Source organism: Nomascus leucogenys, chromosome 24, assembly GCF_006542625.1.
Source record: "Nomascus leucogenys isolate Asia chromosome 24, Asia_NLE_v1, whole genome shotgun sequence".
Lineage (NCBI taxonomy): Eukaryota > Metazoa > Chordata > Mammalia > Primates > Hylobatidae > Nomascus > Nomascus leucogenys.
Window position 1 is genome coordinate 16,818,660 of NC_044404.1, and position 27,851 is coordinate 16,846,510.

The 27,851-nt window shown below is 54.1% G+C and overlaps 1 protein-coding gene across 1 annotated transcript; it reads right to left on the reverse strand.

Annotated features, from left to right (window-relative positions):
• Positions 1-524: 524 nt before the first annotated feature.
• LOC115832981 (rootletin-like) lies at positions 525-27,083 on the reverse strand (the record flags this gene model as incomplete). The annotated part of the gene is given in 16 exon segments (XM_030805031.1): positions 525-719; positions 2,033-2,263; positions 2,601-2,747; positions 3,393-3,537; positions 4,709-4,891; positions 9,549-9,748; positions 10,491-10,724; positions 11,454-11,537; positions 12,174-12,270; positions 13,034-13,270; positions 18,771-18,877; positions 19,716-19,881; positions 19,963-20,024; positions 20,099-20,182; positions 20,275-20,403; positions 27,009-27,083. Coding segments are annotated over 16 exon segments (2,376 nt in total), but the record flags the coding sequence as incomplete, so codon positions are not given.
• Positions 27,084-27,851: the final 768 nt, after the last annotated feature.

The window sequence follows — 27,851 nt, forward strand, 5'->3', positions numbered from 1 at the left end:
CCGTGTTAGCCAGGATGGTCTCGATCTCCTGACCTCGTGATCCGCCTGCCTCGGCCTCCCAAAGTGCTGGGATTACAAGCGTGAGCCACCGCGCCCGGCCTTGATGAATGATTTTCAATGGAAACTTGGACTTTTGGGTATTATGTTATCAGACTGTCGTATTTTATAGAAATCTTCTGTTTTAATGACCTTTTTCTGAGTCTGCTTCTGCAGGGGAAGGGGAGTGGTGCCATCTCATTGTAGCCAGGTGTGTGTAGAAATCTGGGTTTCTCATCTGACCCACCTCTGTTGACACCCTGAGTGAAGGGCCTGAGAGGAGAGAGCGTGCGGCTCAGGCCCCTCGACTTGGGTGGAGGGCAGGCAGGGAGGGCCCTATGGCTCCTGGGAGGAGCCAAAGGGTGGATCGCCTATCAAAGCCAAGAGCCCTGATGGCCAGTGCCAGGGAAAAGGCCCTGAGGCGGGGTCACAGCCCTGGAGGGGCGGCGTCCACACTCCTGCGAACACACAACTACCTACCGGGAATCTCAAAACCCGCTGTGCGCTGGCTGCTGCACCTTCTGGGACCGGGAGAGTGTCAGCCGGGTGAATCCCACACATGGGCGCGTAGTTCTGGAACAGGACACCTCGCAGGCCGCTTGCTCCAGCGCCTCCACCTGCCACTGGGCCTCCCACTGGGCCTGCTCCAGCTGCTGCTCCCACCAGCTCAGCTGCCGGGAGAGCTGGCCCCCACCCAGACTGAGCAGAACTCCCAGCATCCCCCAACTTGCTCATCGTGCAGCACCCCAACTCTGAGCCTAATCCAGTCCTGGCAGAAGGCCTGGGTTCGAGCCCAGGGTCTGCCCTGATGTGCTATATGTACTTGGGCAGGTAAGTCATGACTTTCTCTAGATCTGCAATGCACATGTCTACAAAAACAAGGGCCCGGCCAGACACGGTGGCGCACACCTATAATCCCAGCACTTTGGCAGGTGGATCACTTGAGGTCAAGAGTTCAAAACCAGCCTGGCCAAGGTGGTGAAACCCTGTCTCTACTAAAAATACAAAATTAGCTGAGCATGGTGATGCACACCTGTAGTCCCTGCTACGTGGGACGCTGAGGCAGGCAAACAGCTTAAACCCCGGAGGTGGAGGTTGCAGTGGGCCAAGATCGTGCCACTGCACTCCAGCCTGGGCAACAGAGCAAGACTCTGTCTCAAAAACAAAAAACAAAATAAAAAAAACAACAAAAAAGAGGGCCCTCACTCAGCTTTGGGAGTAACAGAACCCTCGTATTACCCTAAACTTGCAGAGAGGCTGAATATATAAAACAGACCCAAGTGCAGCTGCTCAGCAGGCCTCAAGGTGGAGACCTGCACCCTGCTTCCTGCACCCCCTGCCCCATCCTCTAGAGGCCCCTCCCAGAAACCCAGGTGCTCCAGGATAGACACTGCATGAAGGTCCCTGGATCCCTGAAACCCTAAGGTCTCTTCCAGATGTGATGTTCCCAAAAGTCTAAGATTCCAATTCTAAAAAGTCTTGACCTGTTATTAATCTTCATCATTAGTATTATTTTTTGAGACGGAGTCTCGCTCTGTTGCCCAGGCTGGAGTGCAGTGGCACGATCTCGGCTCACTGCAACCTCTGCCTCCCGGGTTCAAGTGATTCTCCTGCCTCAGCCTCCTGAGTAGCTGGGACTACAGGCATGTGCCACCACACCCAGCTCTATTTTTTGTACAGATAGGGTTTCACTGAGTTAGCCAGGATGGTCTTGATCTCCCGACCTCAGGTGATCCACCCACCTTGGCTTCCCAAAGTGCTGGGATTATAGGTGTGAGCCACTGCCCCCAGCTAGCCCTATGTTATAGATGGGGCAACTGAGGTATGGGGAGGTTGGGCAGCTTGTCCAAGGTCCCCAGCTAGCAGAAGTGGGGCTGGATTTAACCCAGAAGCAAGCTCCAGTGCCTGTGACTTAACCCAGGACTGGATGCAGGGGGCTGGGAGCCCGGCCTGCCCACAAGCTCTCCACACCACCCCCACACACAGCTTGGCCCACCTGCACTAGCTGCTCCTGCAGCCGGCTGCGTTCATGGCGCAGCGTGGGGAGCTGCTGCTCCAGTGCCTCCTGGGCCTGCTCTGCCACTCGTAGGGAGCCCTCCAGGCCCTGCCACGCCACCTCCTGCTCCAATCACAGCTCCTCCAGCCGCTCCTGCTCTTCCCGCGCCACTATGGCCTCCTGCTCCGCCTGCCGCTGCCGGCCCTGCAGGGCGGCCTTTTCTTCCTCCAGCTGGGGGCCGGGAAGGAGTGGGGCCTCGTGAGCAGGGTGTCCCTCCCAGGACCAGGACGCCTCCTCCACCCACCCACCAGCCACAATAGCCCAGGGGAGGCTCCCAGGGAATGAGGGACAGTGCCCTTGGGTATGTGGGACACTGGGGAGGGGGAGATGAGGAAGGCCCATGGAACTTCTGTGCTTTGACGCCTAGAGAGGATAGACAGACAGACAGAGAACCAGAGACAGAAAGGGAGGCAGGGGCCAAGACAGGTGCAGGGCTGGGCCCGGGGTGCCTCACTGAGTGGGGAGGATGGGTGGGCAAGGCAGGTGGGCCCGCAGGTGCACAGCGTACCTGGGCAACAAGGCGGTTCAGATCCAACTTGTCCTGAGCAAGGCTCTGGTTGAAGGCGCTCAGCTTGGACAGGGAGTCCTGCAGGGAGGCCTCCTCTGCCCTCAGCTTGGTCATGGAGAGCTCAAGCTCCATGCAGCCAGCCTCAGCCTGCAGGGTCAGGCCCTGAGAGATGAGGAAAGGCAGAAAGGTCGGGAGGAGGTGAGGAGGCACAAGAAGAGACCCAGAGAGATGGACCCTTGGAGACAGGGGAGGGGAGACAAGGAGGGGACACAGCTTGAGATGGAAAAAAAAATCACCGCAGAAAGCCTGCTTATGAGCCATTTAAAAGCCACCCACCACAGAGCCGTGCAAACATAGCTCAAGCTGCAGGACAGGGCCAGAGTTCAGAAGATCCCCTGAGTAGCGTCTAGGGACAGCACTGCTCAGAGCCCAGGCTGCAGCGGACAGGGCATGACCCCGCCAAGGACTCTCTAGGTTGTGGCCCCAACTCTCAGACCCCAGGAGCTGAGTTTCAGGCACTGGATGACCCTGAGCTATAGGCACTGCCCCCAGGAGCATCCAGAAGGGCGGGGATACGGCCATAAAGAGAGGTCAGTCCACTTATGGCTGGGACCAGAGCTCCAGAGGTCTGTGGCCTGTGACAAAGATCAGCCTGTATCCAGAAGGAAGGGGTCAGTCTGTGACCAGGCTCAGAAGTCTGCCTGACACTAGGACCAGTCCCTGCCAGAGTGAGAAGGCTTGGGGCTAGGGGTCAGAGGTAGGTTTGTGGTTGTGCAGCAAACAGGGACCCACCTTGGTCAGCGCCTCGGCCACCTCGGCCTTCTCGGCCTGCAGCATGTCCCGTTGCAGCGTGGCACGGCTCAGCGCCTCCCTCACCTCCACCAGCTCCTTGGCCAGGACTGAGCGCTTCCCTTCCAGCTGCTCTAGTTGTCTATGGCTGCAGGACAGAGGGCGGGTGGGTGGCCCATGTCACTTTCCTGCCCCGAACCTCCTACAGCCAGCGAGATGCTGGGCCGGGGACCAGGCCTGAGGCAGGAGTTTGGAGAGAAAGAGCCTGAGCCACAGAGCAACAAAGCCCACTACCGCTTAGCTCCATGACCCTGGGCCTCCATTTTCACATCTGCAAAATGAGGCAACACTTGCCTCATGACATTGTTTGTTTTTTTGAGACGGAGTCTTGCTCTGTCACACAGGCTGGAGTACAGTGGTGCGATTCTGGCTGACTGCAACCTCTGCCTCCCAGGTTCAAGGAATTCTCCTGCCTCAGCCTCCCGAGTAGCTGGGATGAGGTGCTCAACACCATGCCTGACTAATTTTTGTAGTTTTAGTAGAGACGGGGTTTCCCCATGTTGGTCAGGCTGGTCTCGAACTCCTGACCTCAGGCGATTTGCCTGCCTTGGCCTCCCAAAGTGCTGGGATTACAGGCGTGAGCCACCGCTCCCGGCCTGTTTTAAGGATACAAACTTCACATGTGCTTAAAATAGTGCCTGACACATCTCCCCAAGGACCTTCAGAAACAAGAATAATATGCTCCACCACAGTCTACTAAATATCATCATGGATCACGTCCCAGAGAGGTAAGCAGCGCAGTGGTGAAGAGGTTAACTCTGAAGGCGGAATGTCTGGGTTCAAATCCTGGCTCTTCTGCTAACTAGCTGTGTGACCTGGGGCAAGTGACATGGCTTCTCTGTGCCTCAGTTTACCATCCACAAAATGGAGATAACAGCTTCTATGTCACAGAGTTATCATAGAGTTAAATGAGAGAACTGAATTGCTTAAAATGGTATCTGGCACTTAGTGAAATTAGTAAGAATATTATTATTATCATAACTAAATTGTAAAAATACTAATATTACTACTGTTATTTTAATTATTGTTATTATCAACCAAATTCTACCTTTTAACTAGTTCTCTGACCCCAGGTAAGTGACTATACCTCCCTGAGCCCCAGTTTCCTGAAATGGGTCTGGTTAGAAAACCCGACATCAGAGGGGTCCAGACGGTAGGAGGCCCAGGACCCAGTGGGTGCTCCCTAACCCCCAGGGGCACTGTCAGGGGACCCGAGGCACATTTGAAGGGCCCTGGCAGGGTGGCGAGATGCTGCTCACCTGCGCTCAAGCTCCCGGCGCACCCACGCGCCATCCTGCACTGCGTCCTCCTGCTCTTCCTCCAGCCGGTCCCGCTGGCGCCGCAGCTCCTCCTGGGCAGCCTGCAGCTTCTCCCGCTCCTGCCGCAGCTCCTCGGCCTGCTGCTGGGCCACCTGCAGGCTGTGGGCCAGGTTGCTCTTCTCCCTTCAGGACAAGGGGAGGGGGAGCAGAGGGGATGCTGGGGCTGCTCTCTGCAGGGAAGGTGGCTGGCTGCTCCTCTAGCCATGAGCTACATCCTCCAGTCTTCCGAGGCACCTGCCTCCAGGAAGCCTTCCCTGACCACCCTGTCCATGGCTGACTCATTTCACTCACACCCTCCAGCCGAAGAACCTGGCTTTCCTTCTCTCCAGCCTGCCCACTTGGAGGGGATGGCAGTGCTGGCGTGATCTCCAAGCACCCTACCATGTAGAAGAGGACAAGCTAGGCTCCTGGGACACACAGCAATTGTGCCACCAGCTCTGCTAGGCCATGTGACCAGGAAATGCCCCCTAGAACACCCCATGCCTCGCAATTCTGGGAAGCCTGATACAGCTGAGTCTACACATCCCACAGCTTCCTGCTACACAGGCACATGGTGGCCACGGCAGGGGAGGGAAGAGAAGGGAACAACTGGGACCCCAAAGACTTGCCGTGAGCTGCCATGTTCCCCACTGGCAGTAGGTGCAAAAAAACTTCATGACGTGATTTTTTTTTTTTTTTTTTTTTTTTGAGACGGAGTCTCGCTCTGTCGCCCAGGCTGGAGTGCAGTGGCGTGATCTCCACTCACTGCAAGCTCCACCTCCCAGGTTCATGCCATTCTCCTGCCTCAGCCTCCCAAGTAGCTGGGAATACAGGCGCCCGCCACCACGTCTGGCTAATTTGTTGTATTTTTAGTAGAGATGGGGTTTCACTGTGTTAGCCAAGATGGTCTCGATCTCTTGACCTCGTGATCTGCCTGCCTCGGTCTCCCAAAGTGCAGGGATTACAGGCGTGAGCCATTGCACCCAGTAATTCTTTTTTTTTTTTTTAGGCGGTGTCTCACTCTGTCACCCAGGCTGGAGTGCAGTGCACAATCTCGGCTTGCTGCAACCTCCACCTCCAGAGTTCAAGCGATTCTCCTGCCTCAGCCTCCCAAGTAGCTGGGATTAGAGGTGCCCATCAACACGCCCAGCTAATTTTTGCATTTTTAGTTAGAGGTGGGATTTCACCATGTTGGCCAGGCTGGTCTCAAACTCCTGACCTCAAGTGATCTGCCCGCCTCGGCCTCCCAAAGTGTTGGGATTACAGGTGTTAGCCACTGCACCTGGCCCTAATTTTTTTATATTTTACTTTTATTTTTATTTATTTATTTTTTTGACACAGAGTTTCGCTCTTGTTGCCCAGGCTGGAGTGTAATGGTGTGATCTCGGCTCACCGCAATCTCCACCTCCCGGGTTCAAGCGATTCTCCTGCCTCAGCCTCCCAAGTAGCTGGGATTACAGGCATGTGCCACCACGGATGGCTAATTTTGTATTTTTAGTAGAGACAGGGTTTCTCCATGTTGGTCAGGCTGGTCTCGAACTCCCGACCTCAGGTGGTCCTCCTGCCTCAGCCTCCCAAAGTGCGGGGATTACAGGAGTGAGCCACTGTGCCTGGCCAATTTTTTTATTTTTAGTAGAGATGAGGTATCGCCATGTTGGCCAGGCTGGTCTCAAACTCCTGACCTCAAGTGATCCACCCGCCTTGGCCTCCCAAAGTGCTGGGATTACAGGTGTGAGCCACGGCACCCAGTCGACAATGTGCTGTTAAGTAAAAATAGCAGAATGTGAAATGGGATGTTTGCTGTGAACACAACTACTTAAAAAGACCTTCTCGGCCGGGCGGGGTGGCTCATGCCTGTAATCCCAGCACTTTGGGAGGCTGAGGTGGGTGGATCACGAGGTCAGGAGATCGAGACCCTCCTGGCTAACACGGTGAAACCCCGTCTCTACTAAAAATACAAAAAATTAGCTGGGCGAGGTAGCGGGCACCTGTAGTCCCAGCTACGCGGGAGGCTGAGGCAGGAGAATGGCGTGAACCCCGGGGGGCGGAGCCTGCAGTGAGCGGAGATCGCGCCACTGCACTCCAGCCTGGGTGAAAGAGCAAGACTCCTTTTCAAAAAAAAAAAAAAAAAAAAAAAGACCTCCTCCTTTCCAGGCATGGAAAGCCTGGGTTTACTCTCACATGGACCTGAATTCCAATTCCCACCCTGCCACCCCCAGCCACACACTCTGTGAGTCTGAGCGAGTCTCTCAAGCTTACAGTAACAGAGTTCCGCATTGCATGAGTTTCACAGGAAGACTAAATCACAGAGTACATATAAAACATTCGGCCAAGAGCCTGGCACACAGTAGGTGTGCAGGAAACGTTTGCTATCTCACTGCCAGGCAACACAATGGGAAGGAAAACCAGTGCTCTAAATGAGTTAGGATGGGCAGATGAGGCTGTGAGAGAGCGCTGTCTTTTTATTCCTATTTTTCAAACTTTTCATTAGATGGTTACATTTATGAAGAGAAAAACCAAACAACAAAATATCAAAAACAACCTGGCAGCTAAGAAGTGGGTAATTTCTTGTCTTAAAAATCTTCAGGGTGCCTGGCACGATGCTCACACCTATAATCCCAGTACTTTGGGAGGCCGAGACGGGCTCAGGAGTTAGAGATCAGCCTGGGCAACATGGCGAAATCCCATCTCTACAAAAAACAGAAAAATTAGCCAGGCATGGTGGTGTGTGCCTGTAGTCCCAGCTACTCAGGAGGATGAGGTGGGAGGATCACCTAAGCCTAGGAGGTGGAGGTTGCAGTGAACTGAGTTCACACCACTGCACTCCAGACTGGGTGACAGAACAAGACCCTGTCTCAAATTAAGAGAAAAAAAAAATCTTCAAGGCTAGGCATGGTGGCTCATGCCTCTAATCCCAGCATTTTGGGAGGCCGAGGCAGGGGAATCACTTGAGGCCAGGAGTTTGAGACCATCCTGGGCAACATAGCAAGACCCCATCTCTAAAAAAAACTCCAAGAAATACAGTCCAAAATAGTGCTGGCAATAGAACTCTCTGAGATGACGGAAATGTTCTATGGCCATGTATGGTTGATGAGTGCTTGAAATGTGGCTAGGGCAACTAAAGAACTGAATTTTTTCTTTTTTTTTTTTTTTTTTTGAGACGGAGTCTTGCTCTGTTGCCCAGGCTGCAGTGCAGTGGCACCATCTCGGCTCACTGCCAGCTCTGCCTCCCGGGTTCAGGCCATTCTCCCGCCTCAGTCTCCCGAGTAGCTGGGACTATAGGTGCCTGCCACCATGCCCAGCTAATTTACTTTTTGTATTTTTAGTAGAGACGGGGTTTCACTGTGTTAGCCAGGATGGTCTCAATCTCCTGACCTCATGATCCGCCCGCCTTGGCCTTCTAAAGTGCTGAGATTACAGGTGTGAGCCACTGTGCCCAGCATTATTATTATTATTTTTTTTTTTTGAGACGGAGTCTCACTCTGTCTCCCAGAGTGGAGTGCAGTGGCACGATCCTGGCTCATTGCAACCTCTGCCTTCGGGGTTCAAGTGATTCTCCCACCTCAGCCTCCTGAGTAGCTGGGATTACAAGAGCATGCCACCATGCCTGGTTAATTTTTGTATTTTTAGTAGAAACAGGGTTTCACCATGTTGGCCAGCCAGCTGGGTGTGAGCCACCACACCCAGCCTGAATTTTCACTTTTTGAAAATTTTAATTAAATTTTAATAGAGCCAGGCACAGTGGCTTATGCCTGTAATCCCAGCAATTGGGGAGGCTGAGGTGGGAGGAGTGTTTGAAGCTAGGAGTTCAAGACCAGCATGGGCAACATAGTGAGACCCCCATCTCTAAAAAATTTTAGAAATGTTGGGGGCTTGTCTAGTATCCTCGGGGCTAAGATCAGAGTTGCCCAGGAACCCAGGGAGGTGAGGGCTCAGAGGGTGGTGAGGGCACAGAGGAAGGGAGTGGAAACCTAACTCTCAGGCTTCGGTCCCATATCCTTCCCCAGGCCAGGCCCAGGCTCTGGCCCCCAACTAGGGGCAGTTGGGAGGTAGAGGTGGGAGGATCACTTGAGTCTGGGAGTTCCAGGCTACAGTGAGCTGTGATGGACCAATTGTGCCTCAGCCTGGGAAACAGAGCAAAAGCATGCCTCAAAACAAAGCGAAACAAAACAAAACAAAATGAAACTGAATACTAACAAATAAATGTTGGCCGGGCGCGGTGGCTCATGCCTGTAATCCCAGCACTTTCGGAGATGGACGCGGGTGGAACACGAGGTCAGGAGTTCAAGATCAGCCTGGCCAAGATGGTGAAACCCCGTCTCTACTAAAAATAGAAGAAAATTAGCCAAGCATGGTGGTGGGCACCTATAATCCCAGCTACTTCGGAGGCTGAGGTGAGAATTACTTAAACCCGGGAGGCAGAGGATGCAGTGAGCCGAGATCGCACACTGCACTCCAGCCTGGGCCGCAGAATGAAACTCCGTCTCAAAAAAAAAAAAAAAAAAAAATTAGCTGGGCGTGGTGGCAGGGGCCTGTAGTCCCAGATACTCGGGAGGCTGAGGCAGGAGAATGGCGTGAACCCAGGAGGTGGAGCTTGCAGTGAGCCGAGATCGCGCCACTGCACTCCAGCCTGGGCGACAGGGCGAGACTCCATTTTAAAAATAAATAAATAAACGTGAATAGGCACATGCAGCTAGTGGTGACCATATTAGTACAGAGCCATACGCATAAGGCTTGACTGGTGTTATGCCCAGACGCTGACTTATTCTTGCGCACCCCCCAGCTCAGACCTCCCCGGCACCTTCTCAGGAGCTCGTTGGCGCTCCGCAGCCGCTGCACCTCGCGCTGGGCGTCCTCGTGGGCCTGCATGGCGCTGTCGGTCTTGTCCCGCAGGCGCTGCAGCTGTTCCTCTAGGGCCCGACGCTCACTCTCGCTGTCGCTAAGCTGCTTCCGCAGGGTGCCCAGCAGGTCCCGGCTTGCCTCATAGCGCCCACGCATGTCCTGGGGAGTGGGGATCACAGAGTCGAGGGGGGTCCTTTCAGGCCTCCAGAGCCACCTACTCTCTTCTGGTTCCAGGGATACACACTAGCCTACGCTAGGCGGGGTCCAGGGCCTGGACCTGGCCTGGGGCAGGATAGGGGCCTAGGCCTGACGGCCAGGCTTCCGCTCCCCTCCTATGTGCGCTCACCACCCTCTGAGCCCTCACCTCCCTGGGGTCCCGGACAACTATTAAAGCCCCCACGGATGCCAGACAAACCCTCAGGCACACTTGTCTTCTGACCCCACCCCCAGGGCTCCCAGGCTCCTCCCCCTTGCATCCTGGTTCCACTCTCAGACTCCTCCCTACCCTGGCTCTGCCCCTAGTTCCCAAGCTCTCATCCTAGGCTCTGATTCCCCTTTCTAGACCTTTTCCCAGGGTCCTGGCTCTGTATGATCACGGACTTGTCTCCCTCTCTACCAGGACCCTAACACTGCCGCAGCCTCCTCCTTCCACCAGCTGCCCAAGCACCCACCCCCAGCTACCCAAGCATCCCCACTTCTGGGCTCGGTTTCACCGCAGAGTTCTTGGCCATCTCTTCGGGGGTCCTGACACCCTCAGAAACTATTTCTCAGGGCTCTGGCTGCACCCCAGGGCGCTCAGACTCCTCCCTCGACCCTGGCCCCGGACCCACCCCCGCCCGGAGGGCGCGAGCCCCTCCCCCGGGCCTCTGGCTGCGCCCAGAACGCTCAAGCCCCTTCCTACCTGGACCTGCAGCTGGCGCTTGTGCAGGGCGGAGTGGATCAGGGCGAGCGTGGAGGAGTCTGAGCAGGCCGGGGAAGGGCCTCGGCGGGGTGAACGGCCTCAGCCAGGTGAGGAGCGCCGCGGTGGGGACGGGGTCCCCTGGCCCGAGAGCCCCCGCAGGCTGCCCTCGGAGGCATCCGCGGTGCGCTGGGAGCTGCTCAGCTGTACGCGGCTCTCAGCGTCTGACGAGACGGCCTGAGGGTAGGCGAGGGAGGCAGAAGGAGGCTGCCGAGTTAGGAATCGCGGGGATAGCTGGGCAAAGACGCCCAGGCGAGGCTGGGGGCCGCCTCATTCCAAATGCGCCCTCTTACAAGAAGCCTTCCTGGCCGGGCGCGGTGGCTCACGCTTGTAATCCCAGCACTTTGGGAGGCCGAGGCGGGTGGATCACGAGGTCAGGAGATCGAGACCACGGTGAAACCCCATCTCTACTAAAAATACAAAAAAAAAAATTAGCCGGGCATGGTGGCGGGCGCCTGTAGTCCCAGCTACTCGGAGAGGCTGAGGCAGGAGAATGGCGTGACCCCGGGAGCTGGAGCTTGCAGTGAGCCGAGATCGCGCCACTGCACTCCAGCCTGGGTGCCTGGGTGACAGAGCGAGACTCTGTCTCAAAAAAAAAAGAAGCCTTCCTGATTTCACCTCCTTCACTAGCTCAGTCCTCAGCTCGCCGCTGAGGCCTCCCGTTTATTGGGAAGACATCATTTGGCGTCGCTCACAGGTGGGCTCCGTAAGGGCCGTGCCTCCCCTCTGAGACTGGGGGCTCCCCAGGGCAGAGGCTGGGTGAGCTAGCAGGGGTGCTGAGCAGCTACAGCCTGGGTCCCAGGCCCCCACCCATTTGCAGTTCAGTCCCAGGCCACCGAAAGATGTGGCGGGGGAGCCTGGGACTGCCTGGCAGGGCGCTCTCTTCCCACCTCTCTGGGCTCACACCTGTGCAAAGTCCCTTAGGGTCTGCTGTAGCCCCTCTCCATCCTCTGTCTCCAGGGCTGCCGGCTCCTGTAGCCATAGGGATTCCTGGAGTGCGGTGAGGGAGACAAAGGGTGGTCGGGGTTCTGTCTTACCTGAAACCTCCCCTTTCCCTCCCTCCCTGGCCCACCACTGATCAGGTGGCCTCTGAAGCCATGTCCATAGGCCAGCCACCTGGTAGACCCCACAGCAGGCCCGAGGCCCTCACTGAACAGACCAGGCCCAGAGAAGAGCTGTGTCCTGCCCCAGGTCACAAAGTCGACTGGAGGAGAGCTGGACCTAGAACCCAGGCCAGGCCCCACACAGAGGGGTAACCAAACCAGGCTGTGTGGGGGTGGGCAGCTGGGTTGCCAGAGGCAGCATCTGGACCTGGAGAGCACAGACACGAGTTCAAGTCCCAACTCTCCCGCTTACTGGCTCTGAGACTGGACAAGCATTTCCCCTCTTGGGCCTCAGTTTCCCCATCTGTGTCATGAGGATGACGCTACAGGGCTGCTGGGAGGAAGAAATGGGATGGAGGAGGTGAGTGTGCTTCCCACGAAGCCTGCACACCTGTGAGGGCTGAACCTGAGTGTGAGTGGGATGCTGGGGGTGGCCCAGGCAGCCCAGCCCTAAGCCTGCGTCCATGGATCTGGCCGGTACCCCATCCCACCCTGCCCCATCTCAGGGGCAGCTGCAGCTCACCAGGGCCTCAAGCTTCTCAGTGAGGTCCTTGTTGACCTGATCCTTCTCCAGATTCTGCTTCTGAAGATGCTCCACTGCCAGGCCCAGCTCTGTCACTCTGGAGTTGGGGGAGCAACAGAGGTGAATAGGGGACCACCCCTGCCTCTCAAATCCACTAGCTCTGTGTCCAGCATCCTTCTCCAAACCCGAGGCAGGGACGATAACATCCACCTCCCTGGCTGTGTGACCTTAGACAAGTCCCAGCTCCTCTCCAGACCTCACATTTCTCATCTGTGAAATGGGAATGAGGTTCCCATCAGCTTTATCTCATGGGAAAGCACTTGAGGACTTGTCCAGGTGGCAGGAGTAAGGGGCACAAGTTCTTTTTTTTTTTTTTTTTTGAGATGGAGTTTCGCTCTGTCATCCAGGCTGGAATACAGTGATGTGATCTTGGCTCACTGCAACCTCCACATCCTGGGTTCAAGCGATTCTCCTGCCTCAGCCTCCCTCGTAGCTGGGATTACAGTCACGCGCCACCACACCCGGCTAATTTTTGTATTTTTAGTAGAGACAGGGTTTCGCCTGTCGGACAGGCTGGTCTTGAACTCCTGACCTCAGGTGATCCCCCCACCTTGGCCTCCCAAAGTGCTGGGATTACAGGTGTGAGCCACCGCACCTGGCCACAAGTTCTGTCATCGGAGGCTAAGCTGTTTATGATATACACTGGCCAAGTGTCTTCGGAACCTCAGTGCATGGGAAGACTGGCTGAGCTCACAGAGGAAGGCCCTGCCCCTAGTGAACAGATGCTCCCTTCTCCCCAACTCTCCAGTTTTACCTTCTGCAGGGAAGCCTGCCTCGTGCGGCACCCACCAGGTACCCACCTGGCACTGAGGTCAGCCTTGTCCAGGTCGCTTTGCATCTGCTGCTGGGCCAGGTCCTTCTCGCAGAGCACCTTGTCCCGCAGCTACTCCTCCAGCTGGGCCTGCAGCAGGGCCTGCTTCTCCAGGGCTGCCTCGGCCTGGCTCTCTGCCAGCCGCAGGCCTGTGCTCAGTCCCAGGCCCACCTCCTGGACAGCTCGTGATATCTGGGCCAGCTCCCCTCCCAGCTGCAGCAGGTCCCTTGGGGAGAGAGCACAGGCTGGGGATGGGATGGGGCTCACTCCCAACTACAAATTAAAACTACACTGGGGCAGGGCATGGTGGCTCACACCTATAATCCCAGCACTTCAGGAGGCCGACGTGGGCAGATCATGTGAGGTCAGGAGTTCGAGACCAGCCTGGCCAACATGGTGAAACCCCATCTCTACTAAAAATACAAAAAATTAGCCAGGCGTGGTGGCGCACTCCTGTAGTCCCAGCTGCTTGGGAAGCTGAGGTAGGAGAATTGCTTGAACCCAGGAGGTGGAGACTGCAGTAAGCCGAGATCATGACACTGCACTCCAGCCTGGGCGACACAGCAAGACTGCATCTCAAAATAAATAAATAAATAAAATAAAAATAAAACTATACTAGGCTGGGTGTGGTGGCATGCACCTGCAGTCCCAGCTATGTGGGAAGATGAGGCAGGATTGCTTGAGCCCAGGAGTTTGAGGCCAGCATGGGAAACATAGCGAGACTCCATCTCAAAAACTAAAGAGGAAGAAAAAAAAAACCCTACACTGGGATTCCATTTGTCCACTATCAGACTGGGGAAAAAAAAAAAGGGGTCACATAATACACAGGGAGGGGCTCTGGGGTAACAGGCCCTCCCCTACACAGCTGGTGGGAGGGTGAGTACAACCACAATGGAGGGCACTGAGGGAGAGCTCCGAAAACTATGCGTGCATAGGACCTTCCCCACCAGCTCCTCCTCTAAGAACGTATCCAAAGATATACCCCAGCACGGAGGAGATGGCTTGTGGACAAGGAGGTTCACTGCAGCATTGCTCATGTAAAAAATCCTGGTGACAACCTAAATGTCTATCAAAAGGGGACTGCTACTAAGTACATGATGGTACATCCATTCTGTGGAACACTCTGTGGCCAAGAAAAACCAGTGGAAGGCCGGGCTTGGTGGCTCACGCCTGTAATCCCAGCACTTTGGGAGGCCGAGGCAGGCGGATCACGAGGTCAGGAGATTGAGACCATCTTGGCTAACACGGTGAAACCCCGTCTCTACTAAGAATACAAAAACAAAATTAGCCAGATGAGGTGGCGGGCGCCTGTAGTACCGGCTACTCGGGAGGCTGAGGCAGGAGAATGGTGTGAACCCAGGAGGCGGAGCTTCCAGTGAGCCGAGATTGGGCCACTGCACTCCAGCGTGGGGGACAGAGTGAGACTCCATCTCAAAAAAACAAAACAAAACAAAACACAAAAACCAGTGGAAAAGTTCTTCCTGGCCTGACACAGAGCCACCTCCCAGTTATAACTAGTAGGTGAAGAAAGCATCTTCAAGAACTATGAAGATGAAACTTTACCAGGCGTATATGCAAAAAAGTGTGCGTGTGTCTGTGTGTCTCTCTGTGTGTGTGATCTGCTTTATTTGATTATGTAAGATAACCCTGGAAGGTCACTTAAGAAACTGATAGGCCAGGCACGGTGGCTCATGCCTGTAATCCCAGCACTTTGTGAGGCTGAGGCGGGAGGATCACCTGAGCTCAGGAGTTCGAGACCAGCCTGGCCAACATGGCAAAACCCCATCTCTACTGAAAATACAAAAATTAGCTGGGTGTGGTGGCCCATGCCTGTAATCCCAGCTACTTGGGAGGTGGAGGTGGGAGAATTGCTTGAACCCAGGAGGCGGAGGTTGCAGTGAGCCAAGATCGTGCCACTGCACTCCAGCATGGGAGACAGAGCAAGACTCCATCTCAAAAAAGAAACAAAAAGAAAAGAAACTGATAACGCTTCTCATGGTAACTTGGTGGCCAAAAAAAAAAAAAAAAAAAAAAGAAGAAAAAAGAAAAAAGAAAAAAATTGTATATAAAAAAGAAAAAGAAGCTGATAATGCTTCTTGCCTCCAAGGAGGGAAGGGGAATATCAGGGGTCAGAGGTGACAGGGAGCCATTTTACTGTGTATCCTTTTGAAATGTGAACCTTGTGAACATGTGACTTAATCAAAAGTAAAATATAAAAATTTAAAAGCTACTTAAAATTTTTTTTTGTTGTTTTAGTTTTTTTTAAGACAGAGTATCGCTCTGTCTCCTAGGCTGGAGTGCAGTGGTGCGATCTCGGCTCACTGCAACCTCCGCCTCCCAGGTTCAAGCGATTCTCCTGCCTCAGCCTCCCGAGTAGCTGGAATTACAGACATACATCACCACTCCCAGCTAATTTTTGTATTTTTAGTAGAGACGGGGTTTCACCATGTTGCCCAGGTTGGTCTTGAACTCCTGACCTCAGGTGATCCACACGCCTCAGCCTCCTAAAGTGCTGGGATTACAGGTGTGAGCCACCCTCGCGCCTGGCCTTAAAAACATATTTTAGGGCCAGGCCTGGTGGCCCATTTCTGTAATTCCAGCACTTTAGGAGGCCAAGGCAGGTGCACTGCTGGAGCCCAGGAGTTCGAGACCAGCCTGGGCAACATAGCAAGACCCTGTCTCTAAAAACAAACAAACAAACAAACATTAGCTAGATATAGTGGTGCACACTTGTAGTCCCAGCTACTTGGGAGGCTGAGGTGGGAGGATCACTTGAGCCTGGGAGGTCAAGCCTAATGTGAGTTGTGATTGTGCCACTGCACTCCAGCCTGGATGACAACAGTAAACTATCGCAAGGACAAAAAACCAAACACCGCATGTTCTCTCATAGGGGAATGAACAATGAAACATGACACAGAAGGAACATCAACTCGGGATGTTGTGGGGGGGAGGGAGGACAGCATAGGAATACACCTAATGCTAAATAACAGTAATGGTGCAGGAAATCAACAGGCACATGAACATATAACAAACTGCAATTGTCACATGTACCAAAACTAAAGTATAAAAAAAAAAAAAAAAAAAAAAAATGTATTTTCAGTCCATAATACAGGTTAAATCCTTTCCTTTCCTGAATGAACAGTACCACTGGTTATCCAATAATAAGCAGAGAAAGTGCCTCATTCCAGAATTCTAATTAATATACAAAGGAGTGACTAAATGAGAAGCTCACAGTTTTGTAGCCTCTGATGAGTGGGTTGGATCTTGAAAAGAGAGACACCAGGCATAGGGGCATCCTGCTGGAAGAATACATTCTACTTATGGAGTCTTGATCAAAAAAAAAAAAAAGCAAGTAGAAGAACCTGAATCTGACCTAGCTTTAGATCCAACATCCAATTTACAGGAAATACATGGGATAAAGAAACATGTTAATTGACACCATAAGGATGCAACCAGCAAAATCCAGACCATGAGAATCTCCAAGGACAATTGGCCCAGTTTCCTGAACAAATAAGTTAAAAGGGACTTAAAAGACAAAGCAGGGGCTGGGCACAGTGGCTCGGGCCTGTAATCCCAGCACTTTGGGAGACCAAGGTAGGTGGGTCACCTGAGGTCAAGACCAGCCTGGCCAACATGGTGAAGCCCCCATCTCTACTAAAAATGCAAAAGTTAGCTGGGCATGGTGCGGCATGCCTGTAATTCCAGCTACCCAGGAGGCTGAAGCCATAGAATTGCTGAACCCAGGAGGGAGAGTTTGTAGTGAGCCAAGATCACACCACTGCACTCCAGCCTGGGCAACAAAGTGAGACTCCATCTCAAAAAAAAAAAAAAAAAAAAAAAAAAGACAAAGCAACCATTTACATTTTGTAAATGTCTATGGATCTAGATTCAAACAAATTGTAAAGAAAAATCTAAAGCAAGACTATCTGTGACTTTTTTGAGAGAGTGAGTTTCACTCTGTCACCCAGGCTGGAGTGCAGTGGTGTGATCTCGACTCATTGAAACCTCCGCCTCCTGGGTTCAGGCGAGTCTGGGGCCTCAGCCTCCCCAGTAGCTGGGATTACAGGCATGTGTCACCACACCTGGATAATTTTTGTATTTTTAGTAGAGATGTGGGTCTCACCATGTTGGCCAGGCTGGTCTCGAACTCCTAATCTCAAGCGATCCGCCCACCTGGGCCTCCCGAAGTACTGGGATTATAGGCATGAGCCAATGCACCTGGCCTATCTGTGACATTTATGAGACATATGGAAAATTTAGACACTGGCTATTTGATAATATTAAGAAAAGATTATTAAACCAGGTGTGGTTGCTCACACCTGTAATCCCAGCACTTTGGGAGGTCAAGGCAGGAGGATCACTTGGGCTCAGGAGTTCAAGACCAGCCTCGGCAACAAAGTGAGACCTCGACTCTACAAGAAATAAAAAAATCAGCAAGCCTGGTGGCATGCACCTGTGGTCCCAACTACACAGGACCTGAGGTAGGAGGATTGCTTGAGACCATGAGGCCGAGGCTGTAGTGAGCCATAAAGAAATGAAAAGATTACTAACTGTTTTTAATGCACTGAATGAATCACCTTGGCCTCCTCCCTTGGGGCTCTCTCCACAGTCTCCCCGACACTACTGTTGAGCTGACTGCTCACACCGATCAGACACCCCTGCTCAAAGATCAGGCAGGCCCAAGCTCCCCCACTGAGACAGGCTCTCCTTTCCCTGTACCAGCTCTTCCTTGCAACCCCCCTGGCTGTCATGGGCTCCCACCTCCATGCCTTTGCTCATGCCTTGCTCCTGCTTGGAGTGCCTGCTGCTCTGCTTCAACCCTACCCATCCCTTGAGGTTCTGAGAAATTCCATCTCCACAAAGTGGTTTTTCTGACCTCCCCACCCCTCCCATCCTTCTGAGCCTCTAGGACCTTCCCTCTGTCCCATGTACATATCACTGACCACTCGCTTCCTCAGTCTAGAATTTTGGGGATCTACATCTTTTCATCACTAGAGGCTGTGAAGTCCTTGGTAGCAAAGCTGGATATTCTAGTGGATTAAAATCAGGAACTTTGGCCGGGCGTGGTGGCTCATGCCTATAATCCCAGCACTTTGGGAGGCTGAGGCTGGCAGATTGCCTGAGTTCAGGAGTTCAAGACCAGCTTGGGCAACATAGTAAAACCCCGTATCTACGAAACTACAAAAAAAAGTTAGCCAGTCGTGGCGGCATGTGCCTGTTATCCCAGCAACTCGGGAGGCTGAGGCAGGAGAATTGCTTGAACCCAAGAGGTGGAGGTTGCAGTGATCCAAGATCGTGCCACTGCACTCCAGTGTGGCGACAGAGCGAGACTCCGTCTCAAAATCAATCAATCAATCAATCAATCAGGAACTTCAAACTGACTCAGCCACTTATGTACTACTGTGTGACCTCAGGAAGATCACTCAACCTCTCTGTGCCTCAATGTCCTCATCTGTAATATGTGAATGAACATAGTTCTTACCTCACAGGGAAGCTGTGAATATTGGTTGAAATGAAATATACAAAGAGCCTAGCCCAGAGTAAACATCTAATAAATGCTGACTGCCCCGACTGTGGTAATGGTTATTACAAGCTGCCTCTGTGTCCTCACAGGCCCTTGTGCACACAGCAGGTGCACTGAGTTGAACTGAAATTCAACTGAGTTAAGTTGGATGTAAAGAGCAGGGCTGGCTCTCAGCTGCTGCCCATCCCTGGCCAGGCCTCACCTCTCAGTGAACATCTTCACCTCGCTGACCAGCCGCCGGAACCCCACCACCTGCCTCCAGAGGAGGAGCAGGCGACTGTGCTCGTTGCTGAAGTAGGCATTGAAGGACTGGAGGGAAGACATGCCGAGGGAAGGGTTGGGGTGAGAGCGGGTTTACTCCCTCCCCTGCTTCCCACATCTCCGACCATCCCGGGAGGCACCGTCGTTCAGGGAGTGGGTCTTCCTGTGGGTCTGTGCACAGAGCTGTGTCTCAGCGGCCACGCTCAGCCTCCCAAGCCTCATGGCTCCCTCCTGCACAGGGACCTGGGTTTCAAGTCCTCTTTTGGCTGCAAGAGGCAGCAACGAAGGGCAAAAATGCAAGGGACCTAGCTTTGCATCCCAGCTGCCAGTTGCATGACTGTGGGCAGGTTACTTAACCTCTCTTTATTTATTTATTTATTTATTTATTTTGAGACAGAGTCTTGCTCTGTTGCCCAGGATGGAGTGCAGTGGCACGATCTCTCAGCCTCCCAAATAGCTAGGATTACAGGTGTGCACCACCACGCCCGGCTAATTTTTGTATTTTTAGTAGAGACGGGGTTTCACCATGTTGGCCATACTGGTCTTGAACTCCTGACCTCAAGTGATCCGCCTGCCTCAGCCTCTCAAAGTGCTGGGATTACAGGCGTGAACCACCGTGACCGGCCTTAACCTCTCTTTAAAATGAGGAGGATGACAGCACCTACCACATGCAGTTATCATGAGGAACAAAGGTCAATGCACACCATGCACATGGTACATGCTACACATTGATAAAGACCAGCTATTGTGATGACGGCTATTTACTTCTGCTAACATGCTCCCTTGGACAGTGCTCCCTCTCCCTCTCCAGGCTTCTGAGTCCTCCCTCCTCTGCAGTGCCCCTTCCCCTTGGGTCAAGCTGGCCTCCCTGTACCCCCAAGCCCACCTCATCCTCGCGCCTCCATGCCGCCTCCCGCTGCTCCAGCTCCTTGCGCCTGCGTGTCCAGTCGCTGGTCACCTTTCGTATGTCCTCACTCAGAGCCTGGTTGGCGGAGCCTGCCTGGTCCAGATGTTCTCGGAGCATGGCATTCACCTGGGCCAGGCTGGCACTCCTGAATGGGGCACAGGGGATCAGTAGGGGCTCGCGCACAGGGCCATCCTGCCAGCCCTGGCCCTCCCTGTTGCGCCCTCACCTCTGCGGCTCCTCCTCCAGCCAGATGAGGGCACTCTCCAGGTCTTGGCTGTGCTCTGTGTCCTGGGAGAGAGGTTAAAGCATCAGGCTGGGCAGGTGGAGGGCAGGGCCTGCCCCTGCCCCACACTGGCACCCACCCTCAGCCGCTGCTGCTCCAGCTCTCCAGATCTCTCCAGCAGCTGCTGCTCCAGCTCTGAGCACCTCTTCTCGTACTGGAGAATCTGGGGATGGGGAGCTGATGGTGAGCCCCAGGTGTTGGGGCGGGGCAAAGTGAACAGGTGGGAGGGCAGGAGCAGGAGTGGGTGGCCCTGACCTTGCTCTGCAGCCGCTGCACAAGCTGGGCCTTCCGCTGCTGGCCCTCCAGGTAGGCCTGCAGCTTGCACCGGTAGGAGGCCTGCTTCTCCTGCAGCTGCCTCCGCAACTCTAGGCTCCAGGATGGGGGCTGAGAGGGGAGGGGATGGGAAAGGACAGGAGAGGAGGGAAGCAGAGGCAGGGAGCCAAAGGAAGAGGAAGGATGAAGAGAGGGGAGAAGGGAGAGAAAAGGAGGTAGGAGAGAGAAGAGGGAATGGGAGGAGGAAACGAGGGCAGACATCTGGAGGTCAGGACCTCACACACTCTTCACCCTCCGCAGGTTGTTGGGTCCTAGAGCCCTCCAAGCCCAGGGGGTGGGGTCAGTAGCCATGCAGCGGGAAAGGCCAGAGTCCTAAGTATTCGGGATCATATTTGCTGGCCCAGAACGGGGGTCCCATGGTTAGTTAAGAATGAGAGGATTTACGTTTTCCCACAACAGGTGTAGGGCAAAGAATGCAGGCTGTGAGATCACCCAAATCAGGTTAGGCACTTAGTTGGGCATGAGCGGTCCAGCCTGGACTGATGAACACTTATGCAACACCTGCGGCATTCCTAGGTCTGACCTAGACACAGTGGTAGAGCCGCGAACTACAAATGCCCCAGCCTTGCCCTTCAGGCACTTATTGGGAAGCTTCTGGCCCCTTCACACCCACTCCAGCCCCCACTAGCTGGGTGCACCAGGGACACTGACTTTGCCTCTCTGAGCCTCAGTGTCCTCTTACGTAAGATGTGATAGTATTAGCTGGGGTGTGATGGCATGTGCATGTAATCCCAGCTACTCAGGAGGCTGAGGCAGGGGAATCACTTGAACCCGGGAGGAGGAGGTTGCAGTGAGCCAAGATTGTGCCACAGCACTCCAGCCTGGGTGACAGGGCAAGAGTCTGTCTCAAAAAAATAAAATAAAATAAAATAAAATGATACTAGACCGAGTGTGGTGATTCAGGTCTGTAACCCCAGCACTTTGGGAGGCCACAGTGGGAGAATTGCTTGAGCCCAGGAGTTTGAGACCAGCCTGGGCAACATAGTGAGACTCTGTCCTACCAAAAACAACAAAAAAATGAGACTAAGAATACCTACCACACCCGGCAGGTGGTGAGCTATTAGCCAATGGTGGCCACTGTTCCTATTGTCATTAGCATCACCTGTCTGGGCTCCTGCCCTTAGAGTTGTAAGCCCTGAAAAAGGACAGGAATTGCTCACTCGAGGAGCTCGGCTTTTAAGACGCAAGTCTCCCAAAGTTCCCTGCCGAATAAAGCTCCTTCCTTCTTTAACCTGGTGTCTGAGTAGTTTTGCCTGCGGCTCGTCCTGCTACACTGCTATGTCTCAGCCCTCCGCCCCTGAGTGCCAGCTGCTCCATGCTGTGCCCCAAAGGGGGCATATTCACATTATCTCATTAAATCCTTACTTCAACCCATTTCCAGATGAGAAAACTGAGGTTCAGAGACATTGGGCTCTCACCTATTCAAGGCGACATGCTTCAGGGAAGTGGTGAGCCCAAAGCTCATTCCACTTAGACCAGCAGCCTCCCAATGAGTGACTGAAGGGCAAGGCCGAGGCATTTGCGCTTTAAGGCTCTACTTCTGTATCTAGGTCAGACCCAGAATGCCACGGTGCTGTATAAATGCTCATCAGTCCAGGCTGGACCGCTCACACCCAACTAAGGAACCTGCCCTGCAAATGGAAAACCAAGAAACAGGACCGAAAAGATAAATGTTGCCAAGTTGCAATGGCAAGCAAGCCAGATTTGGGCAAAACCAAACCAGCCACTGGCCAGGTGCAGTGGCTCATTCCTGTAACCCCAACACTGGGATGCCGAGGCAGGTGGATCGTTTGAGGTCAGGAATTCTAGACCAGCCTGGCCAACGTGGTGAAACCCCGTCTCTACTAAAAATACAGAAATTAGCTGGGCATGGTGGTGGGTGCCTGTAGTCCCAGCTACTCGGGAAGCTGAGGCACAAGAATCACTTGAAACTGGGAGGCAGAGGTTGCGGCGAGCTGAGATCGCACCACTGCACTCCAGCCTGGGTGACAGAGGGCGAGACTCTGTCTCAAAAAAAAAAAACAAAGAAAAGAAAACTAATCCAGCCAGCAGATAGAGCTGCCACTACAAACCCCAGGGACGCCCACTCTTCTACCTCTAGGCAGCCTCCAAAAATCCCCTCTACAGGCTACACACCTGCCCACAAGAGCAGGGGGGAAGCCACAAATACCCCTGGGCCAGCATGTGCAGCCCTGCATGCCCAGCTCAGCAGAGGGGACCCCAGATGTCCTTCAGGGACTGAACTATTCTGTGCCTTCTCCTGACCACAGCCCTAAAGGTTGGGGGAAGGGGACAGGATGTCAGCCCCTGTCACCAGGTGACACCCACCCTCGGCTCCATCCCCAAAGTTCTCCCCCAGAGTCCTGCTGGGTTCTGTGGGTCCCAGGAAGTCGTATCTGAACCCCGTGTATGTGTCCACTGCTTCCACCCAATTCTCCAAAAAAAAAAATGACTGAATTCCTCTTAGAAATCTGGATGCTAACAGCTTCAGCATCTGGCCACCTGGACTCCTGTATTGGCTCACCAGCCCCTCACCAGCTGTGTGACCCTGCACCAGCGTCTTTACTTCTCTGAGCCTCAGTTTCCTCATCTGCAAAATGGGATAATAACAGTGCCTGATTCTAGCATGAGCATTAAATAAAATACCCTGTGCTAAGCTATATGCCTGGATATGGTGTGGCAGGAACTGCAATGTGCTCACCACAAAGCATTTCCGATTCCTCTTAGGAATATGGCTAAAAGCTATTTCCCAGACTCTCTTGCAGTCACATATGGCCATGTGGTCAAGTTCTGGTCCATAGAATTAAGACAGAAAGAAAGTGTGCCACTTTAGGCTTGGCCCATAAAATTATTTCTCTCCTTCCTGGTCCATCAGCTAGAAGGAAATAACTCCAAGGTCCTAGGGGATGCCGGAACCACAAGACAGAAGGGATCTCAGTCCCTGGGTCACCACATAGAAAGCCACCTGCCAAACACCCAACAGGACCTTTCATGAATGAGAAATAAACTTCTATTGTGCTAAGCCTCTGAGGATTCAGGGTTTCACTATCACATTAGCTAGTGTTACCTTAATTACTACCTGCAGTTCAACAGCGGGTAAGTGTTGGCTATTATTACTGTTATCATTACTATCATGAGTATTATTGGCTCTTTCTAGTACCCAAGCTAGAACCCTGTGCCTTGTTCTAGATGCTGAGCCATTATTTGGTGACCAAATACAGAGGAGACACCCTTTGTACCCTTCCCTCCCCACTACCACCCTCCAAACCTGCCTTTTGCCAGGGCTAGCGGCAGGAACTAGCCAAAAAGCCCCTCAAAGATTACTCATTTCAAACATAGCAGCTGCTCTTACCCGCTTACCCCTTCTCTATCCTCCTGCTGCTGACTAGAAATTATGACAAAAATATTGAACCAACCACGAGCCAGGCCCTGTGCCCAAAACATTACATCTGTCCCTTACCTGCTTTAACACTCCCGGCACCACCCTACTCACTTTACAGATGACAGCATGAAGTCTCAGCGAAGTTAAATAATTGGCTCCAATGCACCCAACCACAAAGATCTCAAGTTACAGCCACGACCTAGGTGTGCCTGATTCCAAAGGGTTTTTGTTTTTTGTTTGTTTGTTTTGTTTTGTTACTGAGATGGAGTCTTGCTCTGTCACCCAGTCTGGACTGCAGTGGCACGATCTCGGCTCAGTGCAACCTCCGCCTCCTGGGCTCAAGCAATTCTCCTGCCTCAGCCTCCTGAGTAGCTGGGATTACAGGTATGGGCCACCGCACCCAGCTAATTTTTGTATTTTTAGTAGAGACAGGGTTTCACCATGTTGGCCAGGCTGGTCTCAAACTCCTGACCTCAAGTGATGTACCTGCCTCGGCCTCTCAAAGTGCTGGGATTACAGGAATGAGCCATTGCGCCTAGCCCAGAGTTTTAAATAATAACAGCAAGCCGGGTGCAGTGACTCACACCTGTGATCCCAACACTTTGGGAGGCCGAGGTAGGAGGACTGCTTGAGCCCAGGAGTTTGAGACCAGCCCTGGCAACACAGTGAGACTCCATCTCTGCTAAAAAAAATACAAAAAATTGGCCTGGCATGGTGGCATGCACCTCCTGTAGTCCCAGTTCCTTGAGAGGCTGAGGCAGGAGGATTGCTTGAGCCTGGAAGGTTGAGGCTGCAATGAGCTGTGGTTGTGTCACTGCACTCTAGCCTGGGTGACAGAGCAAGACCCTGTCTCAAATAAACAAAAACAGTAACAGCAATGACTGCCATCCTGCAGCGCCTGCTGTGTGCCTGGCACCACCCCAGGACGCCGATGTGTATTATATAAGCCACTGCCTGGACTGCTGAGATGGTTCCCCAAGGGTCTCTCTGCTTCCCTGCTCATCCCCTCACCCACTCAAGTTTCACACAGTAAAGGTCATACCCCTCCCCTACCCAAAGCCCTCTACTAGCCCTTACCGCACCTAAAATGAAGTTCAAAGTCCTTCCATGGCCCACAGGGCCCACCAGATCTGACCCCACTCCACTTCTCCCACCTCATCTCCTTCTCTCTCCCCATCGCTCACGGCCTTATTTTTTATTTTTATTTTTTGAGGCAGAGTCTTGCTCTGTTGCCCACGCTGGAGCTGGAGTGCAGTGGTGCACGATCTCAGCTCACTGCAACTTCCGCCTCCTGGGTTCAAGCGATTCTCCTATCTCAGCCTCCCAAGTAGCTGGGATTATAGGCATGCACCACCACGCCCAGCTAATTTTTGCATTTTTAGTAGAGAAGAGGTTTCACCATGTTGGCCAGGCTGGTCTTAAACTCCTGACCTCAAGTGATCCACCCACCTTGGCCTCCCAAAGTGCTGGGATTACAGGTGTGAGCCACCACACCCGGCTGCTCATGGCCTTCTTGAATCCTCAAACACCAAGCATGCACCCACCTCTGGGCCTTTGCACTGCCATTTTCTCTGCCTGGGAAGCACTTCCTTCTTCCTTTGCACAGCTGACTCCCGCTTGTCAGCCAGATTTTTGCTCAAAAGAATCACCTTCTGAGGGAGCTACCCCCGACTCTCAGCTAAAGAGGTCCCTCCAGTGGCTGTTCCATTTTCTCCAACATGTATGTTGTCTGTCTCCTTTTTTTTTTAGTTTGAGACAAGGTTTTGCTCTGTTGTCCAGGCTGGAGTGCAGTGGCAAAATCATGGCTCACTGCAGCCTTGACCTCCTGGGCTTAAGGGATCTTCCCACCTCAGCTTCCTGAGTAGCTGGGACCACAGGTGCGTGCCACCATGTCTGGCTAATTTTTTACTTGTTGTAGAGATGAGATGTTGCCCAGGCTAGTCACCAACTCCTGGGATCAAGCGGTCCTCCCACCTCAGCCTCCCAAAGTGACAGGTTGGCTTAGTTCACTGCCACTTTCACAGTGCATGGGCTAAGGCCAAAGCTCCATGAAGAGCTGATGAATGAATTAATGAATGCTAACAGCCAAGTAATAATATAGGATGTTAAATGGAAAAAGAAATGATTCCCCTTAGCTCTGGCTGGGGTCATGTTGGGTCACGGACTGTGTCAGCCACAGACGGGGATCAGAGAAGGACACCAGTGAACACATAACCAGCATCTGCCGCATCCCAGAAGTTCAGGGTGAAAACCAGGGAGTGACCCCCACAGGAGCCACCTGGGTGGAAAGGGGGCCTCCCCTCCAAGGGCTGAAAGACTGGGGAGGGGAGGGTTAAGTCAGGGAAATGTGCGCGGGTGGGGAGCCTCGAGATCCAGGGGTTGACTCCTGGAGTCTTGCCTGAACCCAGCTGGCCTCTGTTCCCGCCACAAGATCTGTTTAATAAGCACCTGCTGTGAGCCCAGCGAAAGAAAACAGAAATCTCTGTTTTCTGGCGTAAACAGACAGATGGCACCCTGAAGGCCCCCTCCCCAGGGTCCCCATTCCCCAGTCAATCGTCCTCCCGAGGGAGCTGTGACCTGGTCACCAGAGGGGCAGACATCCGCCCCAGCACGGTCGTTAGGCTGTGAAAATCAAGAGGGAGCTCGTTCAAAATGCCCACTCCAGAGACGCTGCCGGGCACAGGGGCCTGAGGCCCCATGGTGAGAGGCGCAAGGGGTGCAGGGCCTCATCCCCGCACAGCATCCGGCGGCCCTGCCTCCGTGGCCAGCGCAACTGCGCGCTCCGAGCCTCAGTTTCCCCATCCGCACAATGGAGATACTTCCGACTCAGCAGGGCTGCAAAGAAGACGAAAACGGGTCCCACACGAGGAGGGCAGTGCAGGGCGGGGCCCGCACGCAGGAGCTGCAGAGGGCATCTGCGGGGGGCAGCGGCCGTCGCGAGGGCCTCCCACGGCCGCCCGCGGAGCGAGGGGACCCCGACCGGCGGAGGGACGGCTGCGCCCTACAGGCCACTGCGCCCGGGCAGGCCTCGGCCTCCTGTCGCACCCCCGGCCCGCAACAATCCGGGCAGGATGGGCGGCAGGACGCGGCGGGGAATCTGCGGAGCCCGTCGGGAATGCTCTCTTGGCCTTCGGCGCCGGGCAGCGGCGGGCGCGGCGACCACAGCGCCCCTAGCCCCGGAACATGGCTCCAGCCCGCCCCCAGGCGAGTGGCCTCCTTCGCCGGGAGCGCGTCCGTCCAGCCCCCGGGCACGCGCGCACTGCCGGACTCCTACCTTCGCACGCCTTCTCCGCAGCCGCTGCCGCCGAGGCCGAGCTGGCCGGACCGGATGGGGCGGGGCGGGACGTCCCCGCCACTAGGCGGGGAGAACCGGGGCTGGAGCCTGCGCCGCGCGGAGGAGGGCAGGCCGGGACGGAGGCGAGGCCGGGGCGGAGGCGGAGGCGGAGGCGGAGGCGGGGGCGGGGGCGGGCGCCGGGGGCCACGGGTCTGCGGCGCTTACAGGTGCCTCCCTGGGCCAAAACTCCTAGTGCGCCTTCCAGCTTGCCGTGTCGCACCGCCTGGCAAGCCAGGCTCCTCCTGCACGCGCGGAGGATTCCAGGGGAAGGAACCACGACCACCAAGGCCTCCCAGTTGCAAGACCGCAGCGCAGAATCGAAACCCCGACCCGGCTGCAGAGTCCCCCTGCGGTCTGGCCCGGCTTTAAAGGCCTGCAACTCCTGAGCACTGACCTATCGCCCAGCCAGACCGAGGGGACGTTTCATGCCAGCCCCGTCACAGCCCCCAGCGACGATCCCGGAGCTTCGGTGATTTGACTGGTCAGAGAGAATGCCTTTGTTTTCCTGACTGGCGTGCAGTCCTGGGGAAGGCACTCTGGCCTCATTTTGTTCGCGAGACTCAACCCGGCGGCGCGCCTGTCTCCTGCCCTTTCTACTGTAACAATATGTTCGTTTCACCCCCTCACTGGGCTTCGACCTCCTGTTATTGAAGGCATGGGATGAAATCATTCTTTTTTTTTTTTTTTTAATGGAGTCTCGCTCTATTGCCCAGGCAGTAGTGTGATCTCAGCTAAATGCAACCTCCGCCTCCCGGGTTCAAGAGATTCTCCTGCCTCGGCTTC